Source organism: Polypterus senegalus, chromosome 17, assembly GCF_016835505.1.
Source record: "Polypterus senegalus isolate Bchr_013 chromosome 17, ASM1683550v1, whole genome shotgun sequence".
Lineage (NCBI taxonomy): Eukaryota > Metazoa > Chordata > Cladistia > Polypteriformes > Polypteridae > Polypterus > Polypterus senegalus.
The window spans coordinates 10,129,896-10,151,828 of NC_053170.1; the positions used below are offsets into that span (position 1 = coordinate 10,129,896).

Below are 21,933 nucleotides of genomic sequence, written 5' to 3' on the forward strand. Positions count from 1 at the left end.
TTGGCTCCAGCAGACCCCCGTGACCCTGTATTCGGATTCAGCGGGTTAGAAAATGGATGGATGGATGGATGGTGTTTAGTGTGGGCTCCCACTAAAGCCCGTTGCATCAGGAATTTTTGTTTCTCTAATAAACGTTTATCTCGGTCATCATAACAAATAATGCGGGGTAAACAGCAGATAACAAAATGTCATTTTTGGTGGGAGTATTCCTCTAAACACTGACTGGCAGACTGACTGACCCCTCCCCTACCAAGACCTGGCACTGATTTGAAACCTGGTAACGCTTTGAGTCTAGAACATTCCCAATTGGGGGTTTGAACATAAACAGGTTGAGTCTGGGTCTTATAAACTCCCTCACCCTAATCCCACCATGCCACCCAAGTTCAGGCCACTAGAAACATGAACAGGATGAAACCTGTGAAGCATCACCTCACCTGCCGGGGAACATGAGACAGGTACAAGCTGCCACATTGCACTATTAAAGATGAGTTCCCACCATCAGCAACTGGACAAAAATTTGGAGATGTCCAAGCGAGGTACACTGATTCAATAACATCTTCTCAGATGGCACATCCTGGAGGCTGGAGTACAAGGGGGGCACCATGGGGGAGTGTCCCAGGCTCATCATACCTTCCGCAGGTTCCACACAGCTTGTGGGTAATACTTCACGAATATTCTGGAGGCGATCTCGTAGGTGTCCCCCACTGGCTCAACGGGATACTTGCGCCGACTGGTCACAAAGGCGTTCTCCTCTTGGAAGACAGCACGGTTGAAAGCCTCCTCCTTGAAAGGAACCCCTTGGTCAATGCACTTAATCAGAGTGCTGATAAAGAGCCCCCAACGCTGGGCGTAGTAATCCATGACAAGACCACCCCACTCTTTGTTGGCATAGTCCAGGATATTCCCATTGGGGCCCCAGAGTGTGATCTGATTGCGAGCGTTGAACTCGTACAGGTCAGCCTCTTTCTCCTCCAGTGCCATAGCCCTCGCCCGTTCCAACCAGACGCCAAGCAGGAAGTGCCCCTCACTAGACAGGAGGTTGTCTAATTCAGGCAAAATGTCATAAAGCAGGACTCCACCCGCAGTCATCAGCTCAGTCAACTGGCGATTGGCAAAGTAAGTAGTGATTTCCTGGTAGTAGTCGCTCACGAGGAGCTGCAGGGCTTCCCTTGTGACATCCACAAGATCATGTCTGAAGGTCTCCGAAGAAGATGCCAGCGACTTGGCCTCCAGGTAGAGCAGCCGCCAGGCCTCGTACAGGTGGCTACGATTATACCAGATGTTTGTGTCCATTCGAAGGGACGGCCGGCGCACCAGTGGGCTGCGGTTGTGGTTTCGGTAGAATGGGATGGTGCAGTTGTAGACGCTCTGGAAGAGGAGGCGCCAGGCGGCTGCCACGTTCTCACTGCTGCTGGCATAGCGGCGCGTTGCGTAAGCAGATACCCACTTCAGAAGGTTGACAGGCTCCTTCCGCCAGGCCAGTTCGCTCATCAGCTCATACAGCACAGCATTCTGCTCGATGCCTTCAGGTGCCAAGCCTGTCCCCACCATGGTGGAGTTAGGGAAATGGAGGGCATCAAACGGACCTTGGTTAATACTCTCGACTGTCCCGAAGAGGCCGGTGTTCCCGCCAAAGTTGTGCAGCATGCACCAGATGAAGGGCTGGCCGTAGAAGGATTTGGTGGAGATATAGATAGGTGTGGACTCTGCAAACAAGTCAAGCACGATCATTCTGCCCAGGGGTACACCAAGCAGCAGAGCCTTGATCTGAGGAGGCTTCCAGAAATCTGGCTGATGGACAAAAAGCCAACCTTGCATGAGCCAGACAGCTTTAGGATCAACTGCAGAACAGAAGAAATAAAAGAAAAACAGACATTAGCTGCTGAAGTGTACCCTTGTGAAATGACTTTGAAAGGCACTACAGTCGTGACCAAAAGTTCTGAGAATGACACAAATATGAATTTTCACAAAGTTTGCTGCCTCCGTTTTTATGATGGCAATTTGCCTCGATTCCAGAATGTTCTGAAGAGCGATCAGATGAATTGCAATTAATGACTAAGTTCCTCTATGCCTAGTCTACTTTCCTGGATCTTCTTAGATGTCTCTCCCACTTCTGTTGGACCACTGATGGTCTCATTTCATATTCTGCTCTTTTTTTGTAACTCTACATATCCATCCCAACATTCTCATTTCCGGCCACTTCTACTGTAACTTCTTCACCTGCGGCTCCCTTTGCTGCCCCACGTCTCAGCGCATGAAAATGAACTTCAGCCCAAAAAACCATTGCATGTCAGCCCTGCCACAAAAGGACCTGCTGACGTCATTTCAGTGATTCTCTCGTTAACACAAGTGAGAGTGTTGAGGAGGACGAGGCTGGAGGTCACTCAGTCATGCTGATTGAGTTAGGATAGAGAGGTGAAGAAGACTTCAGGGTTCACAAGAACGTCCAGCAAGCGCCAGGACCATCTCCTAAAGTTGATTCAGGTGCAGGCACCACCAGTGCAGAGCTTGGTCAGGAATGGCAGCAGTCAGGTGTGAGTGAGGCGAAGACTTGTGGAGGATGGCCTGGTGGGTGTCAAGAAGGGCTGCAAAGATGCCAAGAAAAACATCGGGGACAGACTGATATTCTGGGATTGGACTGCTGAGGACTGCCGGGGTCAAGGCGTTTTCTCCGATGAATCCCCTTTTTGATTGTTTGGGGCATCCGGAAAAAAGAAGAGAAGGTGAGCGTTGCTGCCATCAGTCCTGTGTCATGCCAACAGTAAAGCATCCTGAGACCATTCACGTCAGCCAAGGCAGTGGTCTCACTCACAATTTGGCCTAAGAACACAGCCATGAATAAAGAAGGGGATGCAAACATCCTCCGAGAGCAACTTCTCCCAACCATCCAAGAACAGTTTGGTGACCAACATGATGGCAAATGTGAGAAGAAAACATTGAAGTTTGGGGTCCATGGCCAGGAAACTCCCCAGACCTTAATCTCATTGAGAACTTGTGGTCAAAAGGCAGGTGGACAAACAAAAACCAACCAATTCTGACAAACTCCAAGCATTGATTCTGCAAGAGTGGGATGCCATCAGTCAGGATTTGGCCCAGAAGTTGTTGGACAGCCTGTCAGGGCGAATTGCAGGGGTCTTGAAAAAGAAAAAAGGGCCAGCACTGCAAATATGGCCTCTGTGCATAAACCTAATGTCACTGTCAATACAAGCCTTTGAAACTTCTGAAATGCTTGTAATTCTACTTCAGTACACCAGAGAAACATCTGACACAAAGATCTAAAAACACTGAAGCAGAAAACTTTGTGAAAACCAAAACTTGGGTCATTCCTAAAACTTTTGGCCACAACTGTATATACTGATTAATGAATTGAGTTTGGTAGAACTTTTATTCCTCTATGGCTGTCTAGAAGAATTTGCTGTGTCACTTGAAACCTCCAGGGTGCAGCAAAGGACCACATTAAAATCACACCAATGTCCACAGTGGCTGATTTTGATTTTCCAGACTCGGGGCAGAAACGTTTCGGAAAATGGGTAGAGATGGGATTTTGGGGCTCAAAGGTAACCACCAATATCAGGTGACACACACAATTCAAAGGTGTTTCCAGCTGCAAGGACTACTACAGGTCTGCCATCAAGGGGGTGCAACTGGACAACAAGGGGGTTGATGGGTGAGACTCACAATGTTCGTCCTTTTCAAATCAGTGACTAAACAGATGGACTGTAAACAATAATGGCCGACGTCTCAAAGTGTGTCTGTGCAGGAGAGTCAAATTGGCATTTTGTGACTGCGGACATTCAGCATTAAACTACAGTCAACTGCTTTCTGCTGCGCTCAGAAAAGCCTTCAATGAAATGTGACCTTTTGCGGACAAACTTGAAACTTCTACTCACAGTTGTTTCTTGGGTGGAACAGAAGTCATGAGACTCTACGTTGTTAGTTTGATTTAAAATCATAGGTTAGCATTAATGCATACATTCATTTGCTTTTTAATAAATTTGTACACCTTTCTGGTCACATGTTTTCACTCTTTCATTATGGGATTTTAATTGATTGATGGGCAAAAATGGCAAAGTGTGCAGAAAAGGAAGGGGTGTGAATTCCTACTTTATAGACTTTTTTTTTTTACTTTCTCATATACAAAGTATAGGGCAAGTATTATAATCGTCCAAAAATTCGATGTCGAGATTTTGATGAATCTCAACGTTTTAGACCTACCTGAGTCCGACAATACCATTTTTTGGAATTATGTCTGTCTGTGTGTGTGTGTGTGTGTATGTGTGTTGTGACGGACAGCCGGGTCCCATGCCCGGCCGGGGCGCCTCTGCTGCATACGTCCCGGGGGAGCCATCATGGACATTGCAGTACCTTCTCTGGGGCTTGGGGGCAGCCTCCCTGGCCGTGGATCCCTCCTCAATCTTCCCCGTGGCTCCATGGGACATGGAGTCCACCACAGCAGCCCAGTTGGGAGATGGGGTGGCCGATAGGGGGTGCTGCGGACAACCAGCCACCACGCTGGACGGTTTATCAGCCCCACCCGGAGGTGCAATTAAGACCAGCTGATCAGGCACCTGGAACACTTCCGGGTGGGGTATAAAAGGGCCTGCCTCCCAGCAATCAAGGCCAGAATCGGGAGGAAGAGGACGAGGTTGCCTGGGAGGAGTGGTGGTGCCAGGAAGCGTTTGGTTGTGTAGGTTATTTTGTGCTTTAGACTATGTTGGGCCTGTGGGACACGGGGAAGGCGTGTGCCCACGGCTGAAGAAAATAAAAAGCCCTTTGAGTGTGAACACGTGCCTCTGCGTAGTCTGTGCCAGGTCGGGCGCTATATAGCGCCTTTATCACAGTGTAAACACAGAGGGGTCCTTTTATCGGATTGGCTGGCCCAGCACTGTTTTAGCCATGGAATGGCCAAATGGGGGAGGCAGCTTGATGGATGAGGTCTGCAGGACTCTTAAAAATATCCAAATCTTATTATGTGATATCATCTACTGTTAAATTCTGCTCCGTACTTCTAAAATTTTTATTTTTATGCTGTATTAAGGATTTGTTCTATTCTGTGTATTGTATTGACATCCTTCTTTTGACACCCATTGCGCGCCCAACCTACTTGGAAAGGGGTCTCTCCTTGAACTGCCTTTCCCAAGGTTTCTTCGATTTTTCACTACAAGGTTTTTTTGGGAGTTTTTCCTTGTCTTCTCAGAGAGTCAAGGCTGGGGGGCTGTCAAGAGGGAGGGCCTGTTACAGCCCATTGTGGCACTTCCTGTGTGATTTTGGGCCATACAGAACATAAATTGTATTGTATTGTATTGTATTGTACTATAACTTAAGTATGCTTTCACTTGAGTATCCCTTCACTCTGTCACTCGACTTCTCATCAGGATGGTGGTGTAGAGTTTTGAGCAGCACGTCTTCATGGTGTGAACCTATTGGGTCACCAATTTGTTGTCAGAATCAGCTGGATGATCGTGAGTTAACGGAAGGTGACCTCCAGCAAGATGGAGCAACGTGTCACACGTTGGCAAGGAGCAGGGCAGAAATTGAGTCCTTCTTCGGCAAAAGGGTAATATCAAAAGGTGCTTGGGCCACCACCAGACTTCTTTCTTTGGGGTCTGCTCAAAGGAAAGATCATATCAGAACAAGCCTCACACTGTGAAAGATTTGAAGGAAAACATCCAACGTGAAATATTCACGGGACGCCTGCCGATACCTTCAGAAATATGGAGCACATGAAATGTGTCTGGCAGAAAACAGAAACCACTTCCAGCATCGCAGGTAATGCAATCGAGTACACACACGTCAAGGTATAAGGCGTATTTTGGTTCAGATTGTTTCATGCTAACGGGAGTTATAACAGAATATTCAGGACCTCTTTTGAGTGAATCTCCCTGTATTTCTGCAATCAAAATACCTAAGCTGAGTCACCAGAATGACCAGGTCATTATTATATGGGTAACATCCAAACCCCATGTGCAGAACATATTAAAGAACATCAGTGAAGCTGTCCACGTGCAGGCCTCACTTCTGAATAAAGACAAAATGCCTAAACCCGCACAGTCAATCCTGGTACGTCTCACTTGCTACCAATAAAATCATTCTGATGAGCACTACACTCATTAGCTTCCATATACTTATTGAACGTATCACTGCAGGTATGAGAGGACATGCAGGCAGATTCTGTGTTTCAGTTCCCTTTAACCAATCCGAAGAGAACCTGCATTTACGCTTTTTGGATGTCTGGCTGCAAAATGGAGGCCTGGAAAGGATAATGACAGGAGAACCATCTACTAAGTGACATTTCTGCTGAGAAATATCACAACTACAGTATGTCATCAAAGAAGGAACAGTGAGTAGCAGCTACAAATTCCTGGTAGCGCTGCATGCTCTTATTTTTAAAACTAGCAGACCTGGCGTGCTTCGCTGCACATTTAACCGGCTAGTTTCGGCAGCAGATCGTGGTTTTTCTAATCTAGACGTCCTGCCTTTTTCAGATTCTTTTAACCGCCTGGTTTCGGCAGCCAATCGTCCTTTTCCCAATCTAGAAATCCTGTCTTCTTTAGATTCGTTTAACCGCCTGATTTTGGCAGCGAAACGTTTTTTTTTTCTAACGTAGAAGTCGTTTCTTGTTGAGATTCGTTTAATCGCCTGGTTTTGGCAGCCAAGCGCTTTTTTTCCAACCTAGAAGTCCTCTCTTGAGATCCGTTTAATGGCCTCGTTGATTCCATATCTTCCAAGGTAGTTTCAATACCCATTTCTTGTACGGAGTCTTCTCCCCTTTTATGAGTGGCTGTACTAAACAGTAAATTAGTAAAGGAGAGAGGACTAAACACTAAGGAAAAAGAACGGCAAGACCGCGTCAGCTGCGGAGCTCAGCTCGGAGCAAAATGAAGTGAATGGGAGGGGAGATGATCACGTGATTCCCACACCCGCCTTAACTCTCCATTCCTCCACAAACACACAAACACAGTCTCTCGGAGAACAGTAAATCAGTAAAGGAGAGAGGACTAAACACTAAGGAAAAAGAACGGCAAGACCGCGTCAGCTGCGGAGCGAATTGAAGTGAATGAAATGAGGTGAATGGGAGGGGAGATGATCACGTGATTTCCACACCCGCCTAAACTCTCAATCCCTCCACAAACACAGTCTCTCGGATCCCAACTCTCCTTTATATACATAGATAAATTGGAGAAAATAATGTAATCTGCTAGTCATAAAACACAGGCAAATCAATTAAGTACTGGAAGAGAGCTTAGCTACCTTTAGTCTACCATAACAATGGAGATACAGTCCTGACTCGGTTAGCAATGTCTCGACTAACAATGTGCTTTAACGACAGAAATACAATAGTTGAAATCGAATAGTGTTGAAATGCCATGTAAAGCAGTTGTATAAAAGTAATAATATTGTTATTAATGTATTATTATTACTGCATTGCAATAATTATTATTAATTTATGTGAATTATGTATAGGTATAAAGGTGTATTTTGGTTCAGATTGCTTCATGCTAACGGAAGTTACAACAGAATATTTGGGGCCTCTTTTGAGTGACGCTGAGTAATTATTATATGGGTAACATCCAAACCCCATGTGCAGAACATATTAAAAGGACATCAGTGAAGCTGTCCTCGTGCTGGCCTCACTTCTGAATCAAGACAAGCTGCCTAAGCCTGAACTTTAATTCTGGTACGTGTCACTAACAATGTGCTTTAACGATGGAGTTTCCACAGAAATACCATAGATGAAATAGAATAGTGTTGAAATGCCATCGTAAGCAGTTGTATTAAAGTAATAATATTGTAAAATTATGTTAACACTAATGGATTATTTTTATCTCGACCACACCTTTCCAAGTCGATGGACGGGTCGTGGTGGACCATTGCCATGGCCTCCACACTCCACTGATTTGATACCCTGTGATTTCTGATTAGGGGGTATGGTGAAGGAGCATGCGTGTATAGCAGGAAAGTTTGTGATATCAATAACCTGAAGGACAGAATACGGACAATGGTATTATCTATTCCCCGTGAAATGTGTGTCCGGGCTTTAAATGGTGCTGTCGCTCGTTTGTTTTTTGTGTGTTGAACGTGATGGCGAACAGGTTGAGGCATTCCTGTAAATCATCTTGCACACAGGAAGTATGTTTTATGAATAAATTGTTTCCGCCATTCAAATGTTAACATAATTTTGACTCACCCTGTATTATGCTAATGTTAGGTTAGGTTAGCTTAGGGGAGGTTGCATCAAGGCACCACCCTGGGAGCTGCTGGTGTGCGTCTAGGTTTTCAGTGCATGCTGCACACAGATGCTGCTTTGTATCATTCATCAGCACGGTGAAAATGACATCAGACACAGAGTCATGGCCCCGTCCCCTTAATAAACATCAATGTACTTAACAATGTGGACCACTAGGGGGCGTGTGGGGCACAAGTTCAAGGCACACACGTTTTTTTTATTATCTTTTTCTCTCGTGGGAAACGCCTTTCCCACAAGCACAACACAGTTCAGCATAACAAAAGCACACAGCACTCTTCTTCTGTCTTTCCTCCTCCATTCCTCCTGACAAATGTTATGGATTGAAATAAATGCAATAATGTTCGGCAGTACTCCTAGGCAGCAGGGGGTGCCGCAGTGGGGTTTAGAGATATCTTTGTACAAGTGGTTGCAAAAAGTCTTAGTAAAAAAACAACGACTGTGCAGTTAACATAATTTCTGGCCTCAGTGTCTATCATTGAATGCCATCATCGGCCTCAAATAACTGGACATAATAGCAAGATTTGTCTGGCTCTTAGACTAGTGGCTGCTGGCTCCTTTGATAAAACACCCGGAAGTGCCCCAGGTGCTCGCTGACCCAGTTCCGGCAGCACTTCCGGGTGTGTCGTAAGTGCTGCAACTAAGGGCTCAGCACCTCCCCAGGCGCCCTCTGGTGGTGGCCACGGGCCCCAGCAGGGATGAGCTTTCATGCTCCAAACCCATGGTATTGCTGCACACCAGGGGTGCTGCCATCTAGTGCTCCGGGGGAGGTAATGTTTTGGATAGGCTCTCTTCCCGGACCTTCCATTAAAGGGGCGTCCCGCCACCACAACAACTAAATCGACTAACGCCGTACTGGTCTGAACCATATGCCGCCATTAGGGGAGACACGACAGTACAGTAAAATATCATGTCTTCAAAGCTTTCATGAGTCTATAAAAATAGCCTAGTACTTCCAACTGTCTATCGGAACAAATGTGTCGTTATGTGTGAAGGGGCTCCCGAACTGCTCAAGCTGCAAAAAGTGTGAAAATTGCAAAGCAGGCACTCACTCTAAGTAAGCTGGGTGGACAACATGAGGACTTAGGTAGGCAAACACTAACACAACAGCCAGTAGAGGTGTTGCACATCTCTAAGTGGGCTTTCTGGATTCTTCCTTCCTCGGCCTCAACACAGACCCCTGTCAGACAGAAGAGCCTTACCTGCCGTCATGGAAGAAAACACCGCCTTGCTAACTGCAGACAGGTAAACAGGATCAGACGACGCAGGGATCATCTCGTTAAAAGTGTCTGCACTATAAATGTGATCAGTCCCAAATTTTAGGTGCTGCTGTTTGAGGAACAGCTTGCCAATGTTCAGGAACAAGGGGTCCCGAGGGTCCAGGAGATAGGAGCATGAGTAGTTACAATCAAAGTGGCTCCATGGTCCTAGCTGTGTCACATTTGCCTGGGGGAACAGCCTGACGGAAAACAAGAAAAAAACATTTTTAGGGAAACCACAGGTGAAACAGTTCGCCCTCCCCAAAATCTCACTCAAACCAGGAAAGTGACTTTATGCAGCTTACTTGGTAATGGCTGCTGGCACGTGACCGGCAAAGGCTGGCAAGACTGGAATCATCCCCAGAGACCGCATTCTGTCCAGGATCTTCTTCTGCAGCAAATAAATCAGTTGACAGAAGACTCAGTAATATGGTGGATTCAGAAAGACTTCATTTTCTGAACACTTTATTGTGTTAAAGATTTCATTTTAAATGGACAATCTACACTCAATATCCCATAATGCCAAAATGAAAACATGCTTGCAGTGGTTTATTATTCATCTTTAAATCATTTAATTTACTAGTTTCTCAAATCCCATCATAACTAAAGTAGCACGTTAAATGCTTTGTTTTGTATGTGTTCTTCTATGTGCTCTATGTGTGTGAATCACTATGTGCTTCTCTTCATCTGACAGGACACAGAATCCATTACATTTGTGATATTACATCTCTCTGAATAATTAAAATACTGAGATGTATACGTGATATCATTACGTTAAAGCATGTTATTAAACATGGGAACACGGTGGCGCAGTGATAGTGACAAGCTGGCGCCCCGTCTAGAGATTGTTCCTGCCTCCCGCAAGATGCTTGCTACGCCGTGCGCGACCTTTGATGAAAGAATTTATTGCAGCAGTACTGCCTCTTTCAAACGTACTAACCTCCAATTCCTGTCCTTCCTTTTCTTTCTCCAAGTAACCAATCGCCCACACAATCAGCTCTGTAACAGATGTTAAGCCATCTGTAACCTTAGAACGCAGATTCTTCAAAACTTTTAAGGAACACTGAAATATCTTCATAGTACGTTGTTTAATTATTCCATCCATCTATCCATCCAGGGTCACGCCAGTCCCAGCAAGCATACAGCTCGAGGCAGGAACAATCCCTGAATGGGGCGCCAGCTCATCACCAGCACTGCAACACCGTGTCCTCACATGTTTAATTATTAACAATATAGATTATTTAAATGATGTTTACATTTTATCTGTATAATGTAATAAACATATTTTGCTTCATTTCATCTTAAAAATGATATCGTCATCATATGTAAATACGCGCTTTATAAAGTGGCCCAGGTTGTGCAATATTATAACTGTATCGCAAGTTTACAGTGAGGTGATTGTACTTATAAGTCCAGACAGTTCTACAAGGAGCACTTGATGGACTGATTGAGTGCGTTTAGAGTTCTTGGGATGAAACAGTCTCTGAAATGCGAGGTCCGTACAGGAAAGGCTCTGAAGTGTTTGTCGTATGAGAGCAGTTCAATAGACTGTGTGCATAGCTGAGGCAGCATGTGCTTGATGCTGTATACTGATAATTCTCTTTGCGATCAGCTGCTGTAGAGCTGTGATTCCACACTCAGATACAATGGGATAAATACTTGAGAGTAACAACGCTAAAGCAGCTATGGCATTTGGAATTATTATAGGTTAATTACAATCAGATGCCTTAAACTAATAAACAATACGCGGTTAATTTCAGTGTATTTGATAAAGCCGCGTCAAGGATGTGGATCTAAAAAAGAAAAAGGAAACCAAACTGGAACAAAAGCACTGCTTTGATGTTGGGTGACGGCAGTTTGCAAAACCGAGCGGAGAACTTCCGTACGCCAAGCATTTAGCTGACGTGAAAATGTGCATGGCTTTACGCTAAGTTTAGGTTTTATACATCGCGATTTGAGCGTGGAAATGGGAGTACGCAACATTTTTGTGCATACGCACCATTTATTGCCTGCTCCACCACTACCTACTCAAAGCATCATGATGCACCAACATTGATGGACTGAAAGCCAGAAGTCTACGTGACCATCATCATCAGGTCCTTCCATGAAAACCCTAAATACAAAGAGGACTGTTTGACTTATGTTAGGTAGATTGCCCAGAGGGGACTGGGTGGTCTCGTGGTCTGGAACCCCTACAGATTTTATTTTTTTTCTCCAGCTTTTGTTTTTTCTGTCCACCCTGGCCATCGGACCTTACTTATTCTATGTTAATTAATGTTGACTTATGTTTATTTTTTATTGTGTCTTCTATTTTTCTATTCATTTTGTAAAGCACTTTGAGCTACATTTTTTTGTATGAATATGTGCGATATAAATAAATGTTGATTGATTGATTGATTGATTTATACATGAGGCCCCTGATCTGGCTCTGTGCGACTTCTAGCTCTTCCCAAACGTCAAAATGACCAAGAAAGGTAAATGTTTCCTGTGGTGGGTTGGCGCCCTGCCCAGGGTTTGTTTCCTGCCTTGTGCCCTGTGTTGGGTGGGATTGGCTCCAGCAGACTCCCATGACCCTGTAGTTAGGATGTAGCGGGTTGGATGATGGATGGTAAATGTTTCGAATCGATTAGGACATTGAGGCAGCCCTGACAGCGCAACTAAAGACACTCACGAAAAAGGACTTCCAGAACTGCTTCAGAAAGTGGCGAGAACAATAGGATAAGTGTGTTCAAAGCAAGGGGGAGTATTTTGAGGGGGGTTCATGGCAATTTGTTTTCTACAGTAATATTTTTCTTTCAGTTTAAACATTCACCATATTTTTTGATCACATCTCATGTTTCTGGTAGTTTTTTTGTGAATACCCCTGTCTGAGTATGTATTTATGTAGTATCTCGACATGGGAAAATTACTTCTTTTTAATTTGCAGTTCATCCGGCCCTGATGAAAGGTTAGAGTCCTTGTTGGCCTGATAGACAACAATATGAATATTCATTGTTAGAAGTTCAAATACTGGATACTGTGGCTTTTCTGACCCTCTGGACTGTGTCACTTTTAATTAAGGGTTGATTACCTGACTACTGTACATATTATATTCCTATAGATATGTTTACCATGTTGGAAGCCTTCTGTTCAGGTATAAAGCTAGAGGCCTGTGTGCTCAAGTTATAATGTTAAAAAATGTTTGTATCTATAGCTAAGAAAACTACTTGTGTAATAGAGGTTGGGTGAACAAAAAAGTTTTTGAAAAATCACCTCACTGTTCCTTATGTGTATCTTTATTAAATTGCAGCTGGTTTAGTATAATTCTGATGTTTTTTTTTTTAATTAATTGTTTTCTGTCCTGACATGCAGTGTGGATTGTGGGACCTTCTATACACAGCTGTCTGTCTTTTTAAACAATGTCTAATCTACTCAGTTTGCCACATTTAAAAGAGAATTAAAGCAAACACGATGCACCTGAGCACAACCTGGAGGACCCCAGCAAAGGGTCTGAAGATTTCTAGGAATGGATTTTTAATACATTTGCAAAACCTTTCTGAAAAATGTCTTCACTTTGTTATTATGGGTAAGTGAGTGCAGACTGATGGGCAAAAATGGCAAATTTATCTATTTAAAACTAAACCTACAACACGATAAAGTGTGCAGAAAGTGAAAGGGGCTGTAATACTTTCTGAACCCACTGTAGTGAGATGTGTGACAGGACTCCATCTTCCTGCGCTTTGCTCCCTTAATCTTACCTGCAGGGATGTTTGCTTCTCATGCCAGTTTTGTGATAAAGGTCCACCCCACGAATGTAAATTTGCCATTCGCCCCCAGGCCAGAAAGGCTGGGCCAGTGAAGAATGCATCTATGTCCGACTGATTAAGACCCAGGGACAGGTACACCTGCAGGTGGAAGAAGAGCTGTTTAGGGTGATTGTAACATGTCAATAACTAAAATCACAAAACTTCATACTTTATATATACAGTCATATGAAAAAGTTTGGGAACCGCTCTCACCCTGCATAATAATTTACTCTCCTTTTAACAAAAAAAGATAACAGTGGTATGTCTTTCATTTCCTAGGAACATCGGAGTACTGGGCTGTTTTCCGAACAAAGATTTTTAGTGAAGCAGTATTTAGTTTTATGAAATTAAATCAAATATGAAAAACTGGCTGTGCACAAATGTGGGTCCCCTTGTCATTGTGCTGATTTGAATGCCTGTCACTGCTCAATGCTGATTACTTGCAACACCAAACTGGTTGGATGAGCTCGTGAAGCCTTGAACTTCATAGACCGGTGTGTCCAATCATGAGTGGTCAAAGGTATTTAAGGTGGTGAATCGCAAGTTGTGCTCCCTTCCCTTTGACTCTCCTCTGAAGAGTGACAGACAGCATGGGATCCTCAAAGCAACTCTCAAAAGATCTGAAAACAAAGATTGTTGAGTCTCCTGGTTTAGGTGAAGGCTACAAAAAGTGATCTCAGAGGTTTAAACTGTCAGTTTCAACTGTAAGGAATCAGGAAATGGAAGGCCACAGGCACAGTTGCTGTTAAACCCAGCAGGTCTGGCAGGCCAAGAAAAATTCAGGAGCGGCACATGCGCAGGATTGTGAGAATGGTGACAGACAACCCACAGATCACCTCCAAAGACCTGCAAGAACATCTCGCTGCAGATGGTGTATCTGTACATCGTTCTACAATTCAGCGCAATTTGCACAAAGAACATCTGTATGGCAGGGTGATGAGAAAGAAGCCCTTTCTGCACTCATGCCACAAACAGAGTCGCTTGTTGTATGCCAATACTCATTTAGACAAGCCAGATTCATTTTGGAACAAAGTGCTTTGGACTGATGAGACAAAAATTGAGTTATTTGGTCAGAACAAAAAGCAGTTTCCATGGCAGAAGAAGAACACCGCATTCCAAGAAAAACACCAGCTACCTACTGTCAAATGTGGTGGAGGTCCCATCATGCTGTGTGGCTGTGTGGCTAGTTCAGGGACTGGGGCCCTTGTTAAAGTCGAGGGTCACATGAATTCAACCCCATATCAACAAATTCTTCAGGATAATGTTCAAGTGTCAGTCACAAAGTTGAAGTTACTCAGGGGTTGGATATTCCAACAAGACAAGGACCCAAAACACAGTTGAAAATCTACAAATCAATGTGTGTGTGTGTGTATGTATAGTCCAACATCACTTCCGAACGGCTGGAGCGATTTTCATGAAACTTGTTACAAATGTTTCTCACTGGTCAACTAAAAATACTGGAGGGTGAAATCAACCCTAATCCACCCCCTTCTAGGTAGGGTGGGGGTGATCTTGCGGTGTTGTATGCATGTTATCATCCAGTTGACACTTGGAACGACCACCAGAGGGCGAAATGGAGGTGACTGCCAGCATTCTTTATGTTTGAGCTCCACTGTGCCCGCCTGTGTGAAATTAAATAGAGTTAGATAGATAGATAGATAGATAGATAGATAGATAGATAGATAGATAGATAGATAGATAGATAGATACTTTATTAATCCCAAGGGGAAATAAAAAAAAAAAAATCCGGTTCTGAGCGTCAACTGGATGATAACATACATACAAGACCACAAGACAAGCACATTAGTGAGTCATTTTTTGTTAAATTATTTTTATTTTTAAAGTTGCATTTTTTTTATTATATTTGTCTCAAACAATTAAAAAAAAAAAAACCATTTTATTTTCTTCCTGGGCAACACCAGGTATTTCAGTATTTATACTTTATAAATAGAATTTATGTGTAGCTCACAGTGGGAGTGCACTTTTTGTGCTCTTTGGAGCTTCTTAGTGAGACAGCTTTTTTGTGGTAATAAATCTTTTTATTCAAAATGACTCTGTGCTTGCGCTCATTACCAGCTGGGGTTTGACGGTGATATCCTCCTCTAGTGGGCAAGTTTGGAAGTGCTTTTAGGACTATGTGCTTTCACAACACACTGCCTGTGTGAGTCTGGACGATGAGTGAGCTTGTGTTAAGTAAAGCGACTTACATTTTTAATTAGAAAAAGGAATCATAAAAAATAATTGGAAATTGCTGCTTAGCAAACAACAAGCTTGTTAGCTTAACAGCAAAATGTGTCCATTTTACTTGTAAACTTGTCAAGCATGTTTGCCTTGTACCTCCTTGATAAACACTTTTTGTACATTTGATAGATTTGCAGCTTTTTTAAAAGTCAGTACTGTGTTTACTATTTCTTTGTGTGTGTCATAAAGTAGAAGTTTTGGTAAGAAACACCTTCACCGTCACTTCCCCTACCTCTTCATATCTTAAATCATTCTTGAGGAAGATGGAAGACTTAAGTGCCAGCTTAAGTGAAAAATTAAAGAAAACATAAGTAATTGCAACACAAACACTGACTTGATCAGTTTTAACGTGAAAAGATGCCAATGAAAGAAGAGAAGCGGACCGCTTGGGTGGAGAAAGGAAGAGCTGCTCAGGAAGCAGCAAGAGCATCAACCTCTGAGCAAATGAGTGCTAAACGTACAGCGAAAGAGGATGAAAACTAGGAATGCTTAAGTCAAGTGTATTCACTGCATGTTATCGTGCAGTGCGCCGTTACTGGTGTTAATATAAAAATGAACAGATAACACCTGTAAGTCTAAAGTTTAATTACAAAAAAGCCAAAGTTAACACTTAAATGTAGAACATAAGGCTAGTGGGTTAACGTAAGGTTGCCGTTAATGTCGTTTAAAGAGATAAAGAAAAAAAAATTAGTATCGGAATCACTGATCCAGTGACATAAAATCTGTGATCAGTATTGGCTGATCCAGTAACATCGGTGACCGGTATCAGCTGATCCAGTGACATGATATCAGTGATCGATATTCAGCTCTCAAAAATCTTATCAGGGCATCCCCAGTGCCGCTCTTCAGGATTGGAGTCTGACACGCCTGCTTTACTCAATATAAAAATTTCTTACCAAATACTTTCACAAAATGCTTTCCAAAACAATTTAGATGAGAACATCAAGGAAGAGAAATTGTGCTTACCTCTTGCCATATGGCCTCCTGTCCAGTGAAGGCTAGTGGCAGGTTGATCCCATTCAGGGCCATCCAGTCGATCTCTCTCTCCCAGCGGGGCCAGTCCCACCAGACAGTGGAGTAGCTCTGTGTGCACACATTCTGGTAGTACCTGAACCTGGGAACAGAAAATAACAAACATGCTAAAAAATGGTGAGCAAGCATCCATGTTGGATTTCACAACCGCTTCATCTGTTTTGTTTGAGTGCTTCCAGGTTAGAAAAACCAAGCTTATGTAACTTTTACATTTAACACTGTTTGAGGCCCACTTGAGTTTGGGTTTTAACGCTGCCTTGACATTACTAAGTCTACATCACAGGTTTAATGGCAGACATTAATGTGGAATTCAAAGCCAGCATTCTTAGAAATAAAGTGTAGAGTTTTTTCACAGAGAATATCATTTAATATTTATGTTACAATTTTTAATCTTATGGTCTTCCACAGCTGCATCTCTGATGTCCTGCACACTTTGCTAGACAGGGCTGTACACCAGTGGCTCTCAGGTTCAGTCCTGGGGACACCCGGTTTTCCACCCTGCCCATGTCTGCTTTTAACTGGTTTGAAGGAACTCAAGGATGGATGGGTGACTGAACTGGGAAGGTTGGTGGAACCTGTACCAGTATGTTTTTGTTTTTTTTTTTCCTAGTCACAGAACAAAAAAGGTCAGCTCATGAAACAATAAAATGATTTAAAGGTTAAAAAAAAAATGACTCACTCACTGGATTGTGAAACCAGCCGGAACAAAAAATCTGCAGCCATGAAGCTCAAGCACCATGGCTGCTGGGGGCCACCGCCGTTCCGCATATGGTGATCATTAGGGCCTGGTGGGGAACAGGCTGTGAATGCAGAAGTGAGAGGTCCGAAAGGGCTAATGGCCGCCATATTCTCAGTTTCTTCAAACACTTCACTCATCTTTTCACATGAGAGTGAAAACGAAGTGACCCGGGACCTCGCACAACAGCAAACCTCTCAAATGACGTCAACTGACTTGCCACCATTAGCACCAATACTCTCAGCTGAAGTATGATTATCACTAACTTTATGTGTGTTACTGAAATGTACGTATGTATTATGCACAGGGGTGATTTGCACTCAGATCTTGTAACTCCTGTACAAGAAGGATGTCAGTTGAGCCTCTAATGACGTCCGCTGCAGATTAATAATTAAGGGTATGAAACCAACTGATTCTGAATCGATAAGCTTATAAGGTTAAAAACTTAAAGCTTAAGCTTAAAAACAATGCCACTCTCAAGGGCAACAGTCACCTAAGGGAGGCTCAGCGGCTAACAGCAACAGTCCTGACTCATCTCCCAAAGTGGAGGGCCTCGTCCCAAGGACAATTCAGGCTGCACATGAGCCTCACAGTAGTTCATCCGTGGGTGAGCTCTGGGGGTTGTTGCTGCCAAAAGGCTCCTCTCATAAATCACATATGGCTCCCATTGACTAACATAACAGAGTTGTTTATGAGATTTCAGATTGCTTTCCTAACTATTGCCAGCTGTTGTCACAAACACGGTTATCTGAAGGAGCCTGACTGACCAAACAGGAAATCAGTTAAGGTTTGTGGAAACTGCCAGAGAGGCCATGTGTCTCTATGCTTCTCATTTAGCACTGAAGGTACTGACCTGCATGAGGACCACTCAATTCCAACAGGCTCTGCCTACTAAACTGGTGAGCACTGCCTCACCAGGGCTCTTCTTCACTGCGGTCACAAAAACTCTCTGTTTCCTTTAGAAGCAAAAGCTCCCTAATTGGAACAAGTTCTTTTAAATTGCGGCATGTTAAGTAACCGAAAAATCTAGAGATATGATATTAAAAGGCGATATCCCTCCCATAGTGATACGGCGGTAACAATCACATAAGAATCAATAACATAGCTTTCTTTAATGACGATTTACGAGGCATTACAAACGGAGGAGGCTATAGCAGACAACACACAAGGTGGAAACTTGATGTATACAGTCTGCCATTTTCTGTTGCCGGCCATCCGGCCGTCAGCTTCGAAGGGTTAGTCTGTTGTCCAAGCCTTTTTATACTGGTCTGCTCCACGTGCAGGGTCTCTCTGGTCTCTAAACAAGGAAAGGACTCAATTTCATCTCAAAAATAGCACAATGCCTTCGCAGTTGTCCCCATCATTCTTCAAACTGTTAACCTAGTGGTTTCTAAATGCAGGTAGACTAGCCCACATGTGCCAAACTTGGCCTGCACATGTGAATGAATCCATAAAATAATTTCTTATACAGAGCACAGTGACGTTAAACTTACACTCGTGTTACACTCTGTTAGGACACTCTGGAAGGGACTTTATCCAATGTGCCCAACGCTGGTGGTGTCCTTGCACCATTTAACCAACTTGTCAACCATTACATCGGGCTTTCGACCCAGCAACTCAAACCCATTTAAGTTCTGTGCATTTTTAGTTTACGGCATACACAGGCATATCCAGGTTGGAGTGTGAGATGCTCTCATAACTTACAGTTCTTACAAAGTCAGAATGGATTAAATGGAATGTAGTGGTTGTTTTGTTTTGCATGGACATGTTGTGTGACAGTCATACTTTCCTCTAATATCACTGGTCAACAAGCATTTTGCTACTGGGAGTCTTTCACCTTTACTTTAAAAGGTTTCATTTGCTGACTCCAAATCTGAAAACCGTTTTCTTCCAGCACGTCCCGTTTTTTAGTTATGATGTTCCAGGTTTTGGACAACTAGGGTGACTGGACAGTAAAGGCGGATAACCATTTTGATAAATACCGGTAATTACACTTGGGATGCCGTTGAGATAAATGATTTCGCCACACGTTACTAACAGCTGTGAGTTGTTCAGGAGTGGGCAGGAGGAGGAGTATAGGAAGCTAATCAAGGACTTTGTTAAATGGTGCAACTCAAACCACCTACAACTGAACACCAGCAAAACCAAGGAGCTGGTGGTGGATTTTAGGAGGCCCAGGCCCCTCATGGACCCCGTGATCATCAGAGTGTGCAGAGGGTACAGACCTATAAATACCTGGGAGTGCAGCTGGATGATAAATTGGACTGGACTGCCAATACTGATGCTCTGTGTAAGAGAGGACAGAGCCGACTATACTTCCTTAGCAGGCTGGCGTCCTTCAACATCTGCTATAAGATGCTGCAGATGTTCTATCAGACAGGTGTGCTGGTGAGGCAGCATAAAGAAGAGGGACGCCTCACACCTGGACAAACTGGTGAGGAAGGCAGGCTGTATTGTAGGCATGGAGCTGGACAGTTTGACATCCGTGGCAGAGCGATGGGCGCTGAGCAGGCTCCTGTCAATCATGGAGAATCCACTGCATCCACTGAACAGGATCATCTCCAGACAGAGGAGCAGCTTCAGCGACAGACTGCTGTCACCGTCCTGCTCCACTGACAGACTGAGGAGACCCCACACTATGTGACTCTTCAATTCCACCCGGGGAGGTAAACGTTAACATTATTCAAAGTTATTGTCTGTTTTTACCTGCATTTTTATTACTCTTTAATTTCATATTGTTTTTTTTTTGTATTAGTATGCTGCTGCTGGATTATGTGAATTTCCCCTTGGGATTAATAAAGTATCTATCTAACCTAATCTATTAATTGTTTTTTAATTATTAATTTTTAATGAGCAGAAAAATATTTCTTACTGATTACCAAGTCTTATATGACTCTAAAGCATAATGACACAACTCAGACATGACACTGCAGTAGGTGGTCGGTTTTACTGTTAAATATAACATTGCATTTCAGGATATTTCGTTCGTTAGATTCACCATTACTTTGAAAATTCTGTCAAGGCAATGGACAGAAACGGCAATGCATTTTAAAAATAAGTTTGATCTTGAAAAAAGGGAAGATAAAATTAAGGAAGATGTTTTTGTTGTTCCTGAAATCCGTGAACTGAAGTTTGACGATGAGTTCAAAAGGAAACTGAAACCCACTGAATCAGCAGCATGGGAAGCATTTGTGTGGGTTGTCCAGAATTTTCTTGGCAGTCACAGAGCAGAGAATTATGCTGAGCTGGTGGTGGAGAACCAGCTGAAAGCGTATCAGCTAATGGAAGCCGGAATGTCATTGAAGACGCATTTTTTACATTATCATCTCAACGTTTTTCCACCAAATCTGGGCGATGTCAGCGATGAGCATGAGGAAAGATTTCAAGATATAAAGGTGATAAAAAACTGATATCAGGGAAAATTCACTCCAAGCATGATGGGTGACTACTGTTGGTTCTTGCAAAGAGAGACGGATGTGCAGTACAAGTGCAATATTTTTTGGCACGCTGACCACACTTTTATATTGAGGTAAATTGACGTAAATATACTTTAAAGTGTTTCTGGTATCGTCTTCTGGTTTGTTTTCAGAATAAACACATTAAAACAGTTTTGGTGGGACATAGTCCAAACTCCAGATACCGTGTTGATATATTATAAAGTGGTACCTTGAGATACGAGTGTCCCAACGTACGTGTTTTTTGAGATAGGAGCCGTCACTATGTCGATTTTTTGTCTTGAGTTATGAGCCAAAATTCGAAATACAAGCCATCTATTTAATGACACTTGCCTAACGCTTGACTTAATTGAAAAGAAACTGATCATGCAGCGGCGCTATTTAATGACACTCGCCTAACTCATTTCAGAAACATTCTAAAGGGGAGGACTAAACAAAGCTCCATGGACAGGTTTCGACGAAAGCGTGGCAAAAAAGAAAAAAACAAGTGAAGAAGAAAATTAAGTTAAGCAAAAGTGAAATGAAACAAAAAAAAAACATTACAATATGCTAATCGGCTATCTGTTTATTTCTTTAGATTCGCTTTTATGTATTAGGTTTTATTTTGTTTGTATACAATATTTGTTCATTATAAATGTATTTTTCTTATGTTGAAAACATTTAACAAAAAATTGGGGTGGTTTTTTGGGGGCTGGCACAAATTAATCTCATTTCAATTCATTTCAATGGGGAAATTGATTTGAGATACGAGCATTTTGATTTACGAGCTCAGTCACGAAATGAATTAAACTTGAATCTCAAGGTATCACTGTATTGATATTCAAAAGTGTCAAAATGGCAATGATGTGTATGTCAAAAACCTGACGTGCTAGCTTTATTCCGATTTCATATATGGAATCAGTGCAAAAAACTTAATAAAGAGTTACTCTGAAGTTCCCAGTAGCAAACAAAAATGTTTTTTTTGTAGACCAGTGTATTTGGCATTGTGATAAAACATTTTTTTCCAACATCCACATTGCAAGAATAATTTTATTCAGTATACTGGACCGACTGGTTCATCTCCCACTGCTACTGTGAAGTGCTTCCTGATGATGTCAGCTGGGCTCTCTTTCTCAGACACACCACACTCTTCTGTGCAGCTCCACACTGATGCCACACTCCAACATCACCACAGTGCAAA

The 21,933-nt window shown here is 43.0% G+C and overlaps 1 protein-coding gene across 1 annotated transcript in view; it reads right to left on the bottom strand.

The window, feature by feature from the left end:
* naglu (N-acetylglucosaminidase, alpha) overlaps positions 1-21,933 on the bottom strand; it is a 32,441-nt gene continuing 10,508 nt past the window's right edge. Inside the window, exons 2-6 of the mRNA XM_039740328.1 lie at positions 16,497-16,644; positions 13,242-13,388; positions 9,810-9,895; positions 9,448-9,704; positions 1-1,841 (exon numbers count right to left, since the gene is read on the bottom strand). Of these exons, the coding sequence (XP_039596262.1) occupies positions 625-1,841; positions 9,448-9,704; positions 9,810-9,895; positions 13,242-13,388; positions 16,497-16,644 (1,855 nt within the window). The 3' untranslated portion in view covers positions 1-624. The remainder of the gene's footprint in view (positions 1,842-9,447; positions 9,705-9,809; positions 9,896-13,241; positions 13,389-16,496; positions 16,645-21,933) is intronic.